At 35.7% G+C, this 17,902-nt stretch overlaps 1 protein-coding gene across 1 annotated transcript in view; it reads right to left on the bottom strand.

Annotated features, from left to right (window-relative positions):
* Nucleotides 1-17,902, bottom strand: part of RSRC1 (arginine and serine rich coiled-coil 1) — a 253,836-nt gene that overhangs the window by 227,145 nt on the left and 8,789 nt on the right. The window contains exons 3-4 of the mRNA XM_047100407.1: nt 15,113-15,308; nt 14,213-14,338 (exon numbers count right to left, since the gene is read on the bottom strand). Of these exons, the coding sequence (XP_046956363.1) occupies nt 14,213-14,338; nt 15,113-15,308 (322 nt within the window). The remainder of the gene's footprint in view (nt 1-14,212; nt 14,339-15,112; nt 15,309-17,902) is intronic.

The following is a 17,902-nucleotide window of genomic DNA, read 5'->3' as shown; positions in this document are numbered from 1 at the left end:
GAGAAATTACAACTGATGTCAAGTCTCAAATTATGAGACTACGATAAATAATTATACACCAACAAATTGGATAACAAACAAAATATGGATAAATTCTTACAAATACACAATCTATCAAGACTAAATTATGAAGAAATAGAAAATCTGAACAGATCTGTAGCAAGGAAAAGAGAATGAATCAGTAATCAAAACCCTCACAAAAAATAAAAGCCCAGGACCAGATGGCTTCACTGGAGAATTCTAGCAAACATTTAAATAAGAATTAATGCCAATCTCTCTGAAACTCTTCCAAAAAATTAAAGAGGAGGGAATACTTCCAAACTCATTTTATGAGCCAGCATTATTACCCTGATACCAAAGCCAGACAAAGATAATACAAGAAAACTACAGACTAGTATCTATATTGAATATTGATGCAAAAAAACAAAGTACTAACAAATCAAATTCAACAGCATATTAAAACAATTATACAGGGGTGTCTGGGTGGCTCAGTTGGTTAAGCGTCTGACTTTGCCTCAAGTCATGATCTCACGGCTCACAAGTTCGAGCCCTGCATCAGGCTCTGTGCTGACAGCTCAGAGCCTGGAGCCTGCTTCGGATTCTATCTCCGTCTCTCTCTGCCCCTCCCCTGCTCACGCTGTGTGTGTGTGTGTGTGTGTGTGTGTGTGTGTGTGTGTGTTTCTCTCTCTCTCCCCCCTCCCCCCTCTCAAAAATAAATAAACATTTAAAAAAAATTTTTTTAAACAATTATAGAGCATAAACAAATGGGTTTTGTCCCTTGAATACAAGGATCATTACATATACAAAACCAAGTGTAACACACCACATGAAAAAAATGAAGAACAAAAATCACATGGTGATCTCAATTGACGTACAAAATTTTCTGACATGATTAAACATCTTTTCATGAAAATCACTCAACAAATTAAGGGAAAGTACCTCAATATAATAAAGTTCATATACAAAAGGACCAGTGTTAACATCATACTCAATAGTAAAAACCTGGAAGTTTCTCCTCAAAGATCAGTAGCAAGGCAAAGATGCCCACATTCCCCACTTCTATGCAACATAGTACTGGAATTCCTAGACAGAACAATTAGGCAATAGAAAAAAATAAAAAGTCATCCAAATTGGAAAGGAAAAAGTAAAATCATGACTTTCACATGGCATAATGACACAGTCTTAAATGTAGAAAAGTCTAAGATTACACACACACACACACACACACACACACACACACACACACTGTAAGAATAAATAAGTTCAATAAAGCTGCAAGATACAGAATCAACAGTCAAAAATCAGTTGTCTCTTTACACTAACAGTGAGCAAACTGAAAAGAAAATTAACAATCTCACTTATATTAGCATTAAAAAGAATAAAACTTAGGAATAAACTTTAACCAAGGAGGCAAAAATCTTGTACACACACACTGAACAGCAAAATAGTGCTAAAAAAAATTAAAGATGACACCACAGAAAAATATCCCACGTTCATGGCATGGGGAGACATAATATTATTAAAATGTCATTACTAACAAGCTATCAAAAGATGCAACAAAATCCCAAAGTCCTTTTTCACAGAAACAGGAAAATTCTAAAATTGATTTTGACCATCAAAGGACCCCAAACACCAAAACAATCTAGCAAAAGAACAAAGCTGAAGGCCTCACAAATATATTTGTGATTTCAAAAATATATTACAAAGCTACAGTAATCAAAGCAATATGGTATTGGCATACAGACAAACACATAAAATAATGGAAAAGAATGGAGAGCAGAAATAAACCCCTGTGTATACAGCCAAATGATTTTCACAATGTTAACAAGACTACACATGGGAAAATAATAGTCTATTCAATAAATGTTGGGAAAACCATATCCACATACAAAATAATGAAGATGGACACTATCTTACACCATATGTAAAAATTAACTCAAAATGAGAAGAGAGAAAAAAAGGGACAAGAAATTTACTTGAAAAAATAAATAATAGCTGACAATTGCCATAATCTGGGAAAGGGAATGGACATTAAGAACAAGGAAACACAGAGAGCTCCCAACAAAATTAACACAAGGAGGTCTGCACCAAGACACATAATAATTAAAATAGCACAAAGTGGTGGGGCGTCTGGGTGGATCAGTCGGTTAAGCGTCCGACTTCAGCTCAGGTGATGATCTCATGGTTTGTGAGTTCAAGCCCTGCATTGGACTCTGGGCTGACCCCCAGAGCCTGGAGCCTGCTTTGGATTCTGTCTCCTTCTCTCTCTGCCCCTCCCCACTTGTGCTCTCTCTCTCTGTCTCTCAAAAACAAACAAATGTAAAATAAATAAATAAATAAAATAAAAAGTTTAAAATGGCACAAAGTGGTGATAAATGGAGAACTGTAAAAGCAGCAAGAGGAAAGAAAACAGTTACGTACAAGGAAACCCCCCCTAAGGCTATCAACTGATTTTTCAGCAGGAACATTGCAGGCCAGAAAGGAATGACATGATATATTTAAAGGGCTGAAAGAAAAAAACCTGAAACCAAGAATACTCTACCTGGCAAGATTATCATCAAAATAAAAGCAGAGATAATGAATTTCCCAACAAACAAAAGTCAAAGTTCATTACCACTAAACCAGCCTTACAAGAAACATTAAAGGGAATTCTTTTTTTGTTTTTAATGTTTATTTATTCTTGAGAGAGAGACAGACAGAGCGCAAGCAGGGGAGCAGCAGACAGAAGGGGACACAGAATCTGAAGCAAGCTCCAGGCTCTGAGCTGTTAGCACAGAGCCTGACACAGAGCCTGCCAAACCGCAAAATCATGACCTGAGCTGAAGTCAGACACTTAACCAACTGAGCCACCCAGGTGCCCTGTAAAGGAAATTCTTGAGTGTAAAGAAAGAGCCATCTTGGGGCGCCTGGGTGGCGCAGTCGGTTAAGCGTCCAACTTCAGCCAGGTCACGATCTCGCGGTCCGTGAGTTCGAGCCCCGCGTCAGGCTCTGGGCTGATGGCTCGGAGCCTAGAGCCTGTTTCCGATTCTGTGTCTCCCTCTCTCTCTGCCCCTCCCCCGTTCATGCTCTGTCTCTCTCTGTCCCAAAAATAAATAAACGTTGAAAAAAAAAATTTAAAAAAAAAAAAAAGAAAGAGCCATCTTCAGAATTAAGAAAATGAAGAAAAGAAAAAATTTTACAGATAAATACAAACATATGATAACAGTAGTAGATTAATCACTTATAAAATCAGTATGGAGGTTAAAGCACAAAAACAATAAAATCAATTACATCTGTAAAAATCAGTCAAGGAATTGACAAGATAAAAAGATGCACAGGATGAGATCATATACATAAAACATGGGGAATAAAAACGCTTTTAGAATGGGTTAAAACTTGTGACCATCAATAAAGACTGATATACGCATATATGAACCTCATGATGATCACAAATCAAACACCTATGATACACAAAAAATACAGAGAAAGGAGTCCAGGCATAACCTAAAGAAAGTCATCAAACTACAAAAAATAAAAGAGCAAGAGAAGGAGAAAGGAACAGAGAGGAACTACAAAAACAACCATAAAACAAGTAACAAAATAGCCATAAGTACATACCTATCAATAATTACTTTAAATGTAAATGGACTAAATGCTCCAATTAAAAGACATAGGGTGACAGAATGAATAAAACAGTAAGACCAATCAACATGCTGCCTACAAGAGACTCACTTCAGAACTAAAGATACATGCAGGTTGAAGATAAAGGAATAGAAAAACATTTACCATACAAATGGAAGCAAAAACAAAGCTGGAGTAACAGTACTAATTTCAGACAAATTAGACTTTAAAACAAATAACGTGTATGGAAACCAATTTGACAATAAATTTCATATATTGAAAAAAAATAAAATAAAACAAATAACGTAGCAAAAGACAAAGTAGGACACTGCACAATGATAAAGGGAACAATCCAAGAAGACATAACAATTGTAAATATTTCTGTACCCAACATGAAAGCATCTAAATATACAAAGCAACTATTAACATATAAGGGAAGAAATTGACAGTAATGTAATAACTGTGGGGGAGTTTAACACCTACTTACATCAATGGATAGATCTTCCAGACAGACAATCAATAAGAAAACAGTGGCTATGAATGACACATCAGACCAGATGGACCTAACGTATATTCAGAACACTCCATCCAAAAACAGTAGAAAACACATTCTTTTCAAGTACACAATGGAACATTCTACAGAACAGATCACATTTTAGGTCACAAAACAAGTCTGAATAAAGTCAAAAAGACTGTAATCATATCATGCCTCTTTACAAACCACAACATCATGAAACTAGAAATCAATCACAAGTGAAAATCTGGAAAGAACACAAATAGATGGAAGTTAAAAAACATGCTATTAAACAATGAATGGGTCAACCAAGAAATCAAAGAGGAAATAAAAAATACATAGAGACAAATTAAAATAAAAACGCAACAGTTGAAAATCTTTGGGATACAGCAAAAGCTGTTCTAAGAGAGAAGATTATAGCAATACAATATTTCTTGCTACATCAAGAAGCAAGAAAAATCTGAAATAAACCACCCAACCTTACACCTAAAGGAGCTAACAAACAAAAAAGTAAAGACCAAGGTCAGTAGAAGGACAGAATAAAGATTAAAGCAGAAATAAATTAGAGACTAAAATAATTAAGAGCTCAACAAAACAAGGTGATAAAAGATAAAACTGATAAACCTTTAGCTAGACTCAATCAACAACAAAAAAGAGGGAAATCAAATATATATCAGAAATGAAGAAGTAGAAACAAGAACCAAGACCTCAGAAATAGAAGGGTTATAAGGGAATACTATGGAAAAAGTATACACCAACAAAATGGACAACCTAGAAGAAATGGATAAATTCCTAGAAACATATAACTTTCCAACACTGAATCAGGAAGAAATAAAAAATTTCAACAGACTGAAAACTGGCAACAAAATTAAAAAAAAAAAACAAGCAAAACATTCCCAACAAATAAAAGTCCAGGACAAGATGGCTTCAGAGGTGAATTCTACCAAACATTTAAGGAACAGTTAATACTTACTCTTCTCAAACCACTCCAGAAAAAGAAGAGGAAGGAAAACCTCCAAATTCCTTCTATGAGTCCAACATTACCCTGATACCAAAACCAGATAAAGACACCAAAAAAAAAAAAAAAAAAAAAAGAAGGGGAACTACAGGCAAACATCTATCATGAACACAGATGAAAAAATCCTCAACAAAATACTAGCAAACCAAATCCAACAATACATGCAAAAATCATGCACCTTTATCAAGTGAGATTTATTCCCAGGATGCAAGGGTAGTTCAATATTCGCAAATCAATCAATGTGATACACACATTATCAAGAGAAAGAATAAAAACCATATGATCATCACAATAGTTGCAGAAAAAGCATCTGACAAAGTACAACATCCATTTGTAATAAAAACCCTCAACAAAACAGGTTTAGAGAGAATGTACCTCAACATAAGAAAGGCCATATATGAAAAAACCACAGCTAACATCATACTGAGTGGTGAAAAACTGAGAGCTTGTCCCCTAATACTAGGAACAAGACAAGTATGTCCACTCTTAACACTTTTATTCAATATAGTAGTGGAAGTCCCAGCCATGGCAATCAAAAAAAGAAATAAAAGGCATCCAAATTGGTAAGGACGAAGTAAAACTGTCACACTATTTGCAGAGGATGATATTAGATATAAAAAACCCTAAAGACTCCACCCCAAAACTACCAGAACTAATGTGAATTTAGTAAAAGCCTCAGGATGCAAATTTAATATATAGAAATCTGTTGCATTTCTATACACTAATCATGAAGTAGCAGAAAGAAATTAAGAAAACAATCCCATCTGCAGTTGCACCAAAAAGTATAAAATACCTAGGAATAAACTTAACTAAAGAGAAAGACCTGTACTCTGAAAACTATAAAACACTGATGAAAGTCACTGAAGATGACACAAATGAATGGAAAGACATTTCATGCTCATGGATTGGAAGAACAAATATTGTTAAAATGTCCATACTACCCAAAGCAATCAACTGATTTAATGCAATCCCTATCAAAATACCAACAACAGGGGCACCTCAGTGACTCAGTAGGTTAAGCAGCTGCCTTCAGCTCAGGTCATGATCTCGCGGTTCATGGGTTTGAGCCCTACATTGGGCTCTCTGCTGTCTGTGTGGAGTCTGCTTTGAATCCTCTGCCTCCCTTTCTCTCTGCCCTTCCCCAACTTGTTCTCTGTCTCTCTCTCTTTCAAAAATAAATAAATAAGGGGCGCCTGGGTGGCGCAGTCGGTTAAGCGTCCGACTTCAGCCAGGTCACGATCTCGCGGTCTGTGAGTTTGAGCCCCGCGTCGGGCTCTGGGCTGATGGCTCAGAGCCTGGAGCCTGTTTCCGATTCTGTGTCTCCCTCTCTCTCTGCCCCTCCCCCGTTCATGCTCTGTCTCTCTCTGTCCCAAAAATAAATAAACGTTGAAAAAAAAAAATTTATAAAAAAATAAATAAATAAATAAAAATAAATAAATAAATAAAAATTTATTTAAAAAACATTTTTCATAGAACTAGAACAAACAATCCTAAACTTTTCAAGGAACCACAAAAGACCCCAAAAAGTCAAAGCAATCTTGAGAAAAAAAAAAAAAAAAGCTGGAGGTATCATAATTCCTGATTTCAAAATACACTACAAAACTATAGTAATCAAAACAGTACTAGCACAAAATCAGACACAAAGACCAGTGGAACAGAATAGAGAGCCCAGAAATAAACCCATGTTTATATGGTTTAAGCTAGGAAAAGGGAGGCAAGAATATACAATGAGAAAAAAGTCTTTTCAACAATCGGTGCTGGGAAAACTGGATAGCTACAGGCAAAGGAATGAAACTGGACCACTTTCTTACACTAAGTACAAAAATAAAAAATTACTCAAAATGTATTAAAAACCTAAATGTGAGACCTGAAACCATAAAACTCCTACAAGAAAACACAGGCAATAATCTGACATCAGCCTTAGCAATATTTTTCTAGATATGCCTCTTCAGGCAAGGGAAACAAAAGCAAAAATAAACTTTTGGGAATACACCAAAATACAAAGCTTTTGCACTGTGAAGGAAACCATCAACAAACAGAAACCTACTGAATGAGAGAAGATATTTGCAAATAATATATTTGGTAAGAGGTAATATTCAAAATCTACAAAGAACTTTTATAACTCAACACCAAAAAAAAACCCACAAATAATCCAATTAAAAAATGGGCAGAAGACTCAAATAGATACTTTTCTAAAAAAGAAGATATACAGATGGCCAACAGACACATGAAAAGATGCTCAAAATCACTAATCATTAGAGAAATGCAAATCAAAACCACATTAAGATATCACTTCACACCTGGTCAGAATGGCCAGAATCAAAAAGACGAGAAATAAGTGTTGGCAAGGATGCAGAGAAAAGGAAACCCTCATGCACTGTGGCTGGGGATGCAAACTGGTGCAGTCACTGTGGAAAACTATATGCTATTGCCTCAAAAAATTAAAAATAAAAATACTATGCATATGTAGATTTATACACATATATAAATACACACAATAGAGTATTGCTCAGCCATAAAAAAAGAATGAGATCTTGCCATTTGCAAGACGTAGATAGTATTATGCTAAGTGAAATAAGTCAAAGACAAATACCATATGAGAAGTGGGAGATACAGGTGGAATGAATATTTCACAGGGATGAGAGGTATAGCATAGGGAACACAGTGAACAGTACTGTAATAGCACTGTATAGTGACAAATGAAAGATAACATTTGTGGTGAACTTAGCAGAACACATAACTTGTCAAATCACTATGTTGTACACTTAACACTAATGTAACATGGTGTGTAAAAACACACACACACTACTTTGTAAAGGAAAAGGCACAACAAATGCTGAGGTAATAAAAAAAAAGAAGAGGGGCGCCTGGGTGGCGCAGTCGGTTAAGCGTCCGACTTCAGCCAGGTCACGATCTCGCGGTCCGGGAGTTCGAGCCCCGCGTTGGGCTCTGGGCTGATGGCTCGGAGCCTGGAGCCTGTTTCCGATTCTGTGTCTCCCTCTCTCTCTGCCTCTCCCCCGTTCATGCTCTGTCTCTCTCTGTCCCCAAAATAAAATAAAAAACGTTGAAAAAAAAAATTTAAAAAAAAAAAAAAAAAAGAAGAAGAAGAAGAAATGGACAAGATTTATCTGACAAAAACTTTAAAACACTCCTGAATTATAAAAAACCTGCCTACAACAAATGAAAAACCATCCCTTTCCTCTTAGAACAACTCAACATGATAAAGATGTCAGGTCTCCATAACTCATAAGTTTAATAAAATCTCAATAAAGACACCAAAAGCTTTTTTAATGGACCTAAATGAGTTAATTTCAAAGTTTGTGTGAAAAAAACAGGCAGTTCACATGGAAGTAATAGCCAGGAGAACACTGAAAATGAAAAGTTAAAAGTCAAAGGAGGACTTAGCCCTATCCAACATTAAAGTATACTATACAGTTTCTATACTTAGCAGTGTGGTACCAGAGCATAAATGAACAAGCAGGCTGCTGGAATATGCATAAAGTCAAAGAAAAATAAAAGACCTAAGTAGTAATGAAATTTACTACATCAATAAAAGGGGTATCACAAATCACTGGGGCAAAGATGGACTTTTTAATAAATGGTGATGTGACAACAGCCAACTGAAAAAAGAAAACAATAGATCCTGGGGATGCAACCTGGTGCAGCCACTCTGGAAAACAGTATGGAGGTTCCTCAAAAAACTAAAAATAGAACTACCCTACGACCCAGCAATGGCACTACTAGGCATTTATCCAAGGGATACAGGTGTGTTGTTTCAAAGGGACACATGCACTGCCATGTTTATAGCAGCTCTATCAACAATAGCCAAAGTATATGGAAAGAGCCCAAATGTCCATCAATGGATGAGTGGATAAAGAAGATGTGGTGTATGTATACAATGGAGTACTACTCGGCAATCAAAAAGAATGAAATGTTGTCATTTGCAACTACATGGATGGAACTGGAGGGTATTATGCTAAGTGAAATTAGAGAAAGACAAAAATCATATAACTTCACTCATATAAGGACTTCAAGAGACAAAACAGATGAACATAAGGGAAGGGAAACAAAAATTATATAAAAACGGAGGGGGACAAAACAGAAGAGACTCATAAATATGGAGAACAAACTGAGGGTTATGGGAGGGGTTGTGGGAGGGGGGGATGGGCTAAATGGGTAAGGGGCACTAAGGAATCTACTCCTGAAATCATTGTTGCACTATATGCAAACTAATTTGGATGTAAATTAAAAAAATAATAATAAAACAAATTAAAATTAAAATAAATAAATAAATAAAAACAATAGATCCATACCTCATATCATTGACAAGAACAAATCCAAATATATAAAAGACATAAATGTAAAAAATGAAATAAACAAGACAAATCAGTGAACTCCTATCTGGGTATAAGGAATGAATTTCTCTATATTCTGAATGTAAGGAAAGATGCATTGAGAGAAGAGTGATAAATCTGACCACATAAAAACGCTTCTGCATGGCCAAGAAGTAGCATGAACAAAATCAAAAGACAACTGAAAGACTAAGAGAAAATATTTGCCATATGTATTACAGCTAAAGGGTTGATTATCTAGTAACTCTTTAAAATTAAAGGAAAAAAATATCAAAAACCCAAAAGACATGAAAAGAAAATTTGCACACAAAAAAGACAGAAAAATAGCTCTCAAAAATAAAAAAAGATGTTCAACACTTATGATAAAAAGAAATGAAAACCAAAACTACATTACAATACCATTTTTCATTTATCACACTGGCAAATATTTAAATATGCCAACATATTCTATTGATGAGGCTGTTGGGAAACAGGACTCTTACATACTACTGACAGTTTTATTTACTCATGAGAGAGAGAGAGAGAGAGAGAGCGAGCTCGGGGCGGGGGGGAAGGACAGAGAGAGACAGAGAAACCCAAGCAGCCTTCTCACTGTCAGCCCAGAGCCCAACGCGTGGCTTAAACCCATGAACTACCCACAAACCGCAAGATTATGACCTGAGCCAAAATCAGACACTTAACTGACTGAGCCAGCCAGGCACCCCAGGATTTTAGCAATTTCTATCAAAACTACAAACTTATTTATCTTTTCATCTGGCAATCCTATTTGTAGGAGTTTCCCCTAAAAATATACCTCCAACAATATAAAATTTTTCATGTACAAGGTTGTCTATGGCAGCTTTTTAGTAACTGCAAAATATAGGAAGTATCCTTAATGTCCATATGTAGAAGATAGGCTAAACAAATTATGATAGAGCCACACAATGAGCAACTGAGCAGCCATGAAAAAATGAGTAAGATTACTATTAAGTGACATGGAGTGCTTTCCAAGATAGATATACTAGTAAACAAAAAGACCAAAGTACAAAAGAATATCTCTAGTATACCATGGATATACTACCACTTAGTTTAAAAACAAACAGAGGAGTAGTGCCTGGATAGCTCAGTCAGTTAAGCACCCAACTCTTGGTTTCAGTTCAGGTCATGATTCAAGGGTCGTGGAATTGAGCCCGGCATTGGGCTCCACACCGACCATGGAACCTGCTTAAGATTCTCTGTTCCTCTCCCTCTGCCCCTTCCCTGTCTCAGGCATGCGACTTACACACATGCATACACACTCTCTTGGTCTCTCTCTTTAAAAAAAAAAAAAAAAGTAAAACCTAAAATACAAATAGAATTAGTTACCTATGGAGTGGTTAGAAACCAGATACAAGGGAGAAAGGGGAGTGGCATTTCTCTGCATATGCCTTTTTAGTATAGTACTATCTGTTAGAACCATATTAATATTTCACATACTAAAAGAAAGGGAGAGACAAAATTTTAAAATTTAGCGGGATAAAAAAACTTGAAATATAAATAAAAACAAACAAATCTACCTCTTTGAAGAAACTAACCATAATGAAGTGGGGAAGAGAACTATATACCCCCACAGTAAAGATAAAAAGTAGCATAAAAAATATTAACCCTAGTTTGTAAGTTTGTTTTTTTACAGTGGTATGTATCAGCAATTCTAAAAGTACTTTCTGCGTATTCTGGAATGAGGAAATAAATAAACATACAGTGAATAACAGGAGCAGATCCCTCACTGTCGCAAAAGGAAGTGAAATATGTCACAACTTGAATATTTTGAGAACATAAAAATTATATCAAAAAGCTGGGGTGCCTGGGTAGCTCAGTCAGTTAAGCGTCTGACTTCGGCTCAGGTCATGATCTCAGTTTGTGAGTTTGAGCCCCACATAGGGCTTGCTGCTGTCAGTGCAGAACTTGCTTCAAATCCTCTGCCCACACCCCCACTCTCACATACTTTCTCTCTCAAAAATAAACAAACATTAAAAACAATTATATTAAAAAGCATAATCACCTAATTACTCTGTAACTCATCCATGGAAACCACAACAAACTTCACATATTTGACTTCCCCCTGCCATCCCTCAGAACATGCTTCATCTTTCAATTACTTTTTACATGTGTAACAAGTTTTCTGGAAGTATCTGACTTACCATGACTGAAATCACTCATTTCTATTAAAAAGCACAGAAATCATTAACAACACACCTTTGCTTTAGAATCGTATTTTTTTCTTTGAAAAACTGACTACTTTCATCTTTTCTGTTTAAAATATAGCCTTGATTACCCATGCTGTTCAAGGAATGAGTTGTTCAATTTTCTTGTTAAACCAAGATTAAACTCATTTAGTTCAAATATTTTGAAAAATTCTTAAAATATATTCTTAAAATAGTATGTGCATAGGACATAGATAATGTACTTTCTCAAAATTTAAGACTTTTCAGTGACTCCAGATTATTTAGTTATTATAGTTAAATGCCAAAGTGTCAATCCAAGAGGCTGAAAAGTTGTTCTGAATAAACCTCTGAACCTGTTTTCTGATATACAAAATAAAGGTATTACGATGCATGATACCCTGATTGAGTTACAAAACTCAAATTACTAAATGTATATGTGCTAGATAGTTTGTGGTTGACTAGACATCACTGCTATTGTTTTTAAAGTCTTCCTTGCATTGCAAAGGAAATTAACATTTCCAGACCCCCCTTTGGAGATAGGTGTAGGTAGATAATTGGGCAGAAAAACACCTTCCAGGTGAATGGTTTCTTGAGAGCCACCCACTTTGGTGCTGCCAACTGAGAGAGTACTTAAAATTTCCAGTGACTTCTGAGCAAACAACCAGCTGCCATGCTTCAAGCTAAAATAATCAGTGACAGTTCTCCTAATTCCCTGAATCCTTCCAAAGGTTACAAAAGTTTCTTATGTTAAAACCCTAATGCTTAAAAATCAAACTCTAAATGACTGATGCAGGTGAAAATATATGGAAGTATATGTGAAAATATAAACTAAAAAAGACCATAAAAAACATGAATTATTATTTTTGTTCCCAATGATGGGAAATTTCAATTGAAGCTGTTTTCTGGTAATCAGACTCTTTTTAGACAAATCAATACATCCAAAAAAACAGCTTTCCTTCTCCAAATCAATAAAACAATAAAACTTTTTCTTGCTACAAAACCCAGCTCTCTACCTAACTTCATTTCCCCATTTAATCATTCATTCAAATCAAGACATGTTTACCAAGCAAGGCATTTTGCTAGGTAATAAGAGGGTGCCATTGCAAGAGTTTACAATATGTGAGAATAACAAAAACATAATATTCAAAATAGAATTGTTACAAATCAGGAACCACAGGTGATGGTGGGTCAAGAAAGGAGGGATTAAATTTAACTTGGGAGTGAAAAGGTAAAAAAATCAAAAAAGGACTGAGAAATAATTAAAGGTTAAATAGAACCAAGCATTAAAGGATAGAAAGATTTCTCAAAATAAAGATATGCAAGAAAGCCGAAGAGCATACTCAAAGAAACAAAGCTAGCAACTCAGGGACATGTATGAAAAAAAAGGTATGTAACACAACGTGGCTTATCCATAGAGTATAACAGAGGAGAAGAGGCTGAGGGCAAATAACACAAGGCCAGAAAGCTAAATATTTGAACTTTACTGCTATTAACCAACTTCAGATTCATACAACTTACAAAATTTCATGCCTAGATAACAGAACCAGGCTGTTAATATATCCCTAAAACTAGAGCCTAATAGTAGTATGAAGAACTAAGCAGAGAAAAGAAAATGATCTGCCTAAAATGCTGTTTTTATCCTAACATTCTTCTGCTCAAAAACCTTCAATAATTTCTGAATGCCTATTTTTATCAAGTCTGTCAATACCATAGTCCCCATCCTACTTAACCAAATTTTCTACCATTGCCCAAATGTACAACTGTCTCCAGACAGGCTATTCTCTGTATTATTGGCCCTTGAGCACAGCCAGAAAACACAGGTGGAATATTAGACTGTGTATTAATGTATTAGTCTAGCTGTGTATTAGTCTGTTCCAACTGCTATAACAAACTAATGTCCAGCAGACTGGACAGCTTAAACAACAGAAATTTATTTCTCACAGTTCTGGAGGCTATTATAATTCTAAAATGAAGATGCCAGCTAATTTGGTTACTGGTAAGGGCTGTCTTCCTGGCTTATAAATATCCACCCTCTCACTGTGTCTTCACGTGGCCTTTCCTCTGAGTGCATACTCAGGAGAAAAAGATCTCTCTCTTCCTCTTCTTTTAAGGCCATGTGAAGATACATGTATCCCTACAGGATTAAGCTCTACCCTATGACCTCATTTAACCTTAATTACCTCCATAAAGACCCTTTCTTCAAATATAGCTATGTTGAGGGTTAGGGCATCAATATACGAATTTACGGGAGACACAAACTCATTCTATAACACACTGAGGCAAGATCTTGAAAAATTCTAGCTTCTTCTCTTACATTCTTCAAAAATGTCCTCCATCGTGTGAAAAAGCCCTGTCCTGCCTACTAGAGAATGAGAAGCCAGTGAGGATGAGTGACCCCAGGTGAAATTAGCAGAACTGTCAGCTGAGCTCAGTCAAAATCATAAAATCATGAGAACATAAATGATTGTTGCTTTAGATCACTAAATTTGGAAACAGTTTGTTACAAATAGCTTTGTAACAGCGATAAATATCTACTACAGCATACCTTCTTGTTCTGCTTTTTGACCTAGATCTCTGAACTCTATAGGATTTCCCTCGACCCCTTGAACGACTTCGACTTCGTTTTCTTCGAGAGCCATACGAAGAGCTACTGCTTGATCGATGCCTGCGTCTGAAATAAAATATAATCAAGTGTCATTGCTATAAAAAAAATTTTACAGGCATTAGACAGAAATCTTCTAGATTCTAAATAATCATCTCATTTTTACTACTTCTCACTCTTTCCTAGAAGCAAATAGAGATAAAATGTTATTCCTCTTTAACAGTCAGATGACTGATGCATAGTTTAGTGATTGGATCCAGCTACTAATTAACACGTTAGGGGTCCTCAGCAGTATACAATCCTTCCAAATATTATCAAACGATATTTCATGAGAACTACACCAGTTTATATCTACATGTCTACAAAGAACAGACAAAGGACAGACACTAGACCCATGGATTGGGCCTGGCAAAAAGGAAAACCTTTGGGAGAATGAGGGGTTGGGCCAAATGGGTGAAAGGGAAAGGGAGATACAGGCTTCCAGTCATGAAACGAATAAGGCACAGGAATAAAAAGCAGAGCATAAGGAATATAGTCAATGATATTACAATACCAATGTAATGGAACAGAGGGTAGCTACACTTGTGGTGAACACAGAATAATGCATAAACCTATCAAGTCACAAAATTGTACACCTGAAACTAATGTAGCATACTCAAAAATAAAAACTAAAAAAAATTTTTTTAAACTTTTGGGTTGGCACTTAACCCTCATAAATACATAACTTCTAAAAGAAAAAATGTTTTACCCAAAAAAATTGAAAGTTTTTTTGACCCAAAAAAACATATGAATACTAAAGAATGCTACTCTCATTACTAAATAAGTAAAAATTATAAAAATTACCTTCTATCATATGAATGAGAGCGAGGCTGAAGATCTCTGGACCAAGATCTTGACTTTGACCTTGATTTCCTTCCACCTTTCTTTCGGCTATATGTTCTACTATCTGAAGAACTACTTGAAGATGACCGTCTACGGTGTTTCTTTTTTCTCTTGCTTCTGCTTTCTTCTTCAGTATCTGATGACCGGCGTCCCATTTCTGTAAGTGTAAATTCAAAGAAAATTTTTTCTAGCATAATGGCACAATGGATGAAATTTAACATAATAATATTTGTAGAACTTTGTAAAAATTTAAAAAGTCATGGGGCGCCTGGGTGGCGCAGTCGGTTAAGCGTCCGATTTCAGCCAGGTCACGATCTCGCGGTCCGGGAGTTCGAGCCCCTCATGGGGCTCTGGGCTGATGGCTCAGAGCCTAGAGCCTGTTTCCGATTCTGTGTCTCCCTCTCTCTCTGCCCCTCCCCTGTCCATGCTCTGTCTCTCTCTGTCCCAAAAATAAATAAACGTTGAAAAAAAAAATTAAAAAAAAATAAAATAAAAAGTCTTAAAGTAAAATTTTAAATGTACCTGGCACTTTGACAAGACATGAGAAGTAGCTCTAGTATAGTCTTCAAGAATTATCAATTGTTTTTACAATTTATGAACAATTTAAATTTGTCCATAATTTTTTCAAAACTCTCTCTAAAGAGTCAATTCTGAGAACGGGATACGAATATAAATTACTGTAAATTTTCTTATATTTTAAGTTGCACTTAGCATCAATTATACGCTATCTGAGTTAGGGATCAACCATTAATCCTTGCACATTCCCTAAAGATAAAAAATATTTTACTACCTTTTATAGTTACATTTTTCTAACTAAAAATACTAAATTTTTAAATAGATAAAACCTCATTAGTTATCAACAAAGTACAAACTGAAACAATGCAAAGTACTAACGTTGATGAGGTTATTGTTAAGTCAGTCAACTCTGCATACTGCTAATTCCTATATAAAGTGATGGTATAAATCCTTCTAGAATGCAATTAAGCAGTAAAAAAAAAAAAAAAAAGAGTCATTAAAATGTTGATTTTTTGACAAAGCAATACTACTTCTAAGAATATATCTGCAAAGTTTTTCTTAAAAGGAAGATATATTCATGAAGATATTCATTATAGCATTATTAAAACCATATCTCCAGAGACTATACTTTAACAAAATATGTACATATGAGTAAGAGCAAAAATGAAAATAATTGATAATATTTAAGCGATGAAACTGGGTAATTGTTTTTATTTTACACTATTTTCTATATGGCTATAGTAATGTTTGTATATTTAGTAAGCAAAGGAGAAAAAATACAGAAATACAACTTTTTTATTCTTAAGAATTAACTTAGGGGCGCCTGGGTGGCTTGGTTGGTTAAGCGTCCGACTTCGGGACTTTGGCTCAGGTCATGATCTCACAGCCCGTGAGTTCGAGCCCCGCGTCGGGCTCTGTGCTGACCGCTCAGAGCCTGCAGCCTGTTTCAGATTCTGTGTCTCCCTCTGTCTCTGCCCCTCCCCTGTTCATGCTCTGTCTCTCTCTGTCTCAAAAATAAATAAACGTTGGAAAAAAAAAATAATTAAAAAAAATAAAAAAAGAATTAACTTAGTTGAGGGGTGCCTGGGTGGCTCAGTCGGTTGGGCATTCGACTTCTGGCCCAGATCACGATCCCGCACTTTGCGGGATCAAGCTCCACATTGGGCTCTGTGCTCACAGCTCAGAGCCTGGAGCCTGCTTCAGATTCTGTGTCTCCCTCTCTCTCTGCCCCTCCCTTGCTTGCACTCTGTCTCTCTGTCTCCCAAAAATAAATAAATATTTTTTAAAAATTAAAAAATAAAAAAACAATTAACTTAGTTGAGGGGCACCTGGGTGGCTCAGTAAGTTAAGGTTCCGACTTTGGCTCAGGTCATGATCTCACAGTTCGTGAGTTTGAGCCCCACGTCGGGCTCTGTGCTGTCAGCTCAGTGCCTGGAGCCTGCTTCAGATTCTGTGTCTCCCTTTCTCTCTGCCTCTCCCCGACTCACACTCTGTCTCTGTCTCTCAAAAATTAATAAATGTTAAAAAAATTAAAGAATTAACTTAGTTGATAAGAAGCTTCCTGTCTTAAAGTCAGCCTTTAGTCTCACACACAATCTCATTTATTTTACTAAAATAGTTATTACCTATCTTTCAGTGTCACATAAAAACAAGATCCATCCTATGTGATGGTTAAGATAAATAGTTAATGGAGCAGATAAATAAATCTCATAATTCCCTTTAATATTTATTCAAAATAAGTTAATAACATTACTATGAACAAAGCACTGTGTTAAATTACAGCTTTGTTTTCAGAATGGTCAGGAAAGCCATCCCCTCCCTGACTCTAACACAATACCACCTGAAAGTTGAAAATCACAATACCACTTGAAAATCGCTGTCAGGACTAATTCAAAACATCAAGCTATTTACCTAGGGCCAGAATTAGACTTTAAATATAGTTCTGAACCTTCAAGTTGTTCATAGTTCTAGTATTTTACAGTTAAAATATTGGGAAGACTTGGTTTTGAAACTTTCAGTAAATCACTTGTAAATCAAAGCCAGTTTCCTCACTGAAAAATGAAATTGCACTGGCTAACGATCATGACCCTTTCCAGCTTCCAAATACTATAATTATGAAAGTATACATATATAGACCGTATAAATGTACATATATACACACTTAAATATCCACATATATATATACCCATTATATATAACATGTAACCACGTCTGTGTATGTGTATTTTCACTAAA

Source organism: Lynx rufus, unplaced genomic scaffold (assembly GCF_022079265.1).
Source record: "Lynx rufus isolate CCGP_SWC_20201006 ecotype Redwood Valley unplaced genomic scaffold, mLynRuf1.p SCAF_5, whole genome shotgun sequence".
Taxonomy (NCBI): Eukaryota; Metazoa; Chordata; class Mammalia; order Carnivora; family Felidae; genus Lynx; species Lynx rufus.
Note: the sequence above shows the minus strand (reverse complement) of the source record. Positions and strands in the feature narration are given on the sequence as shown.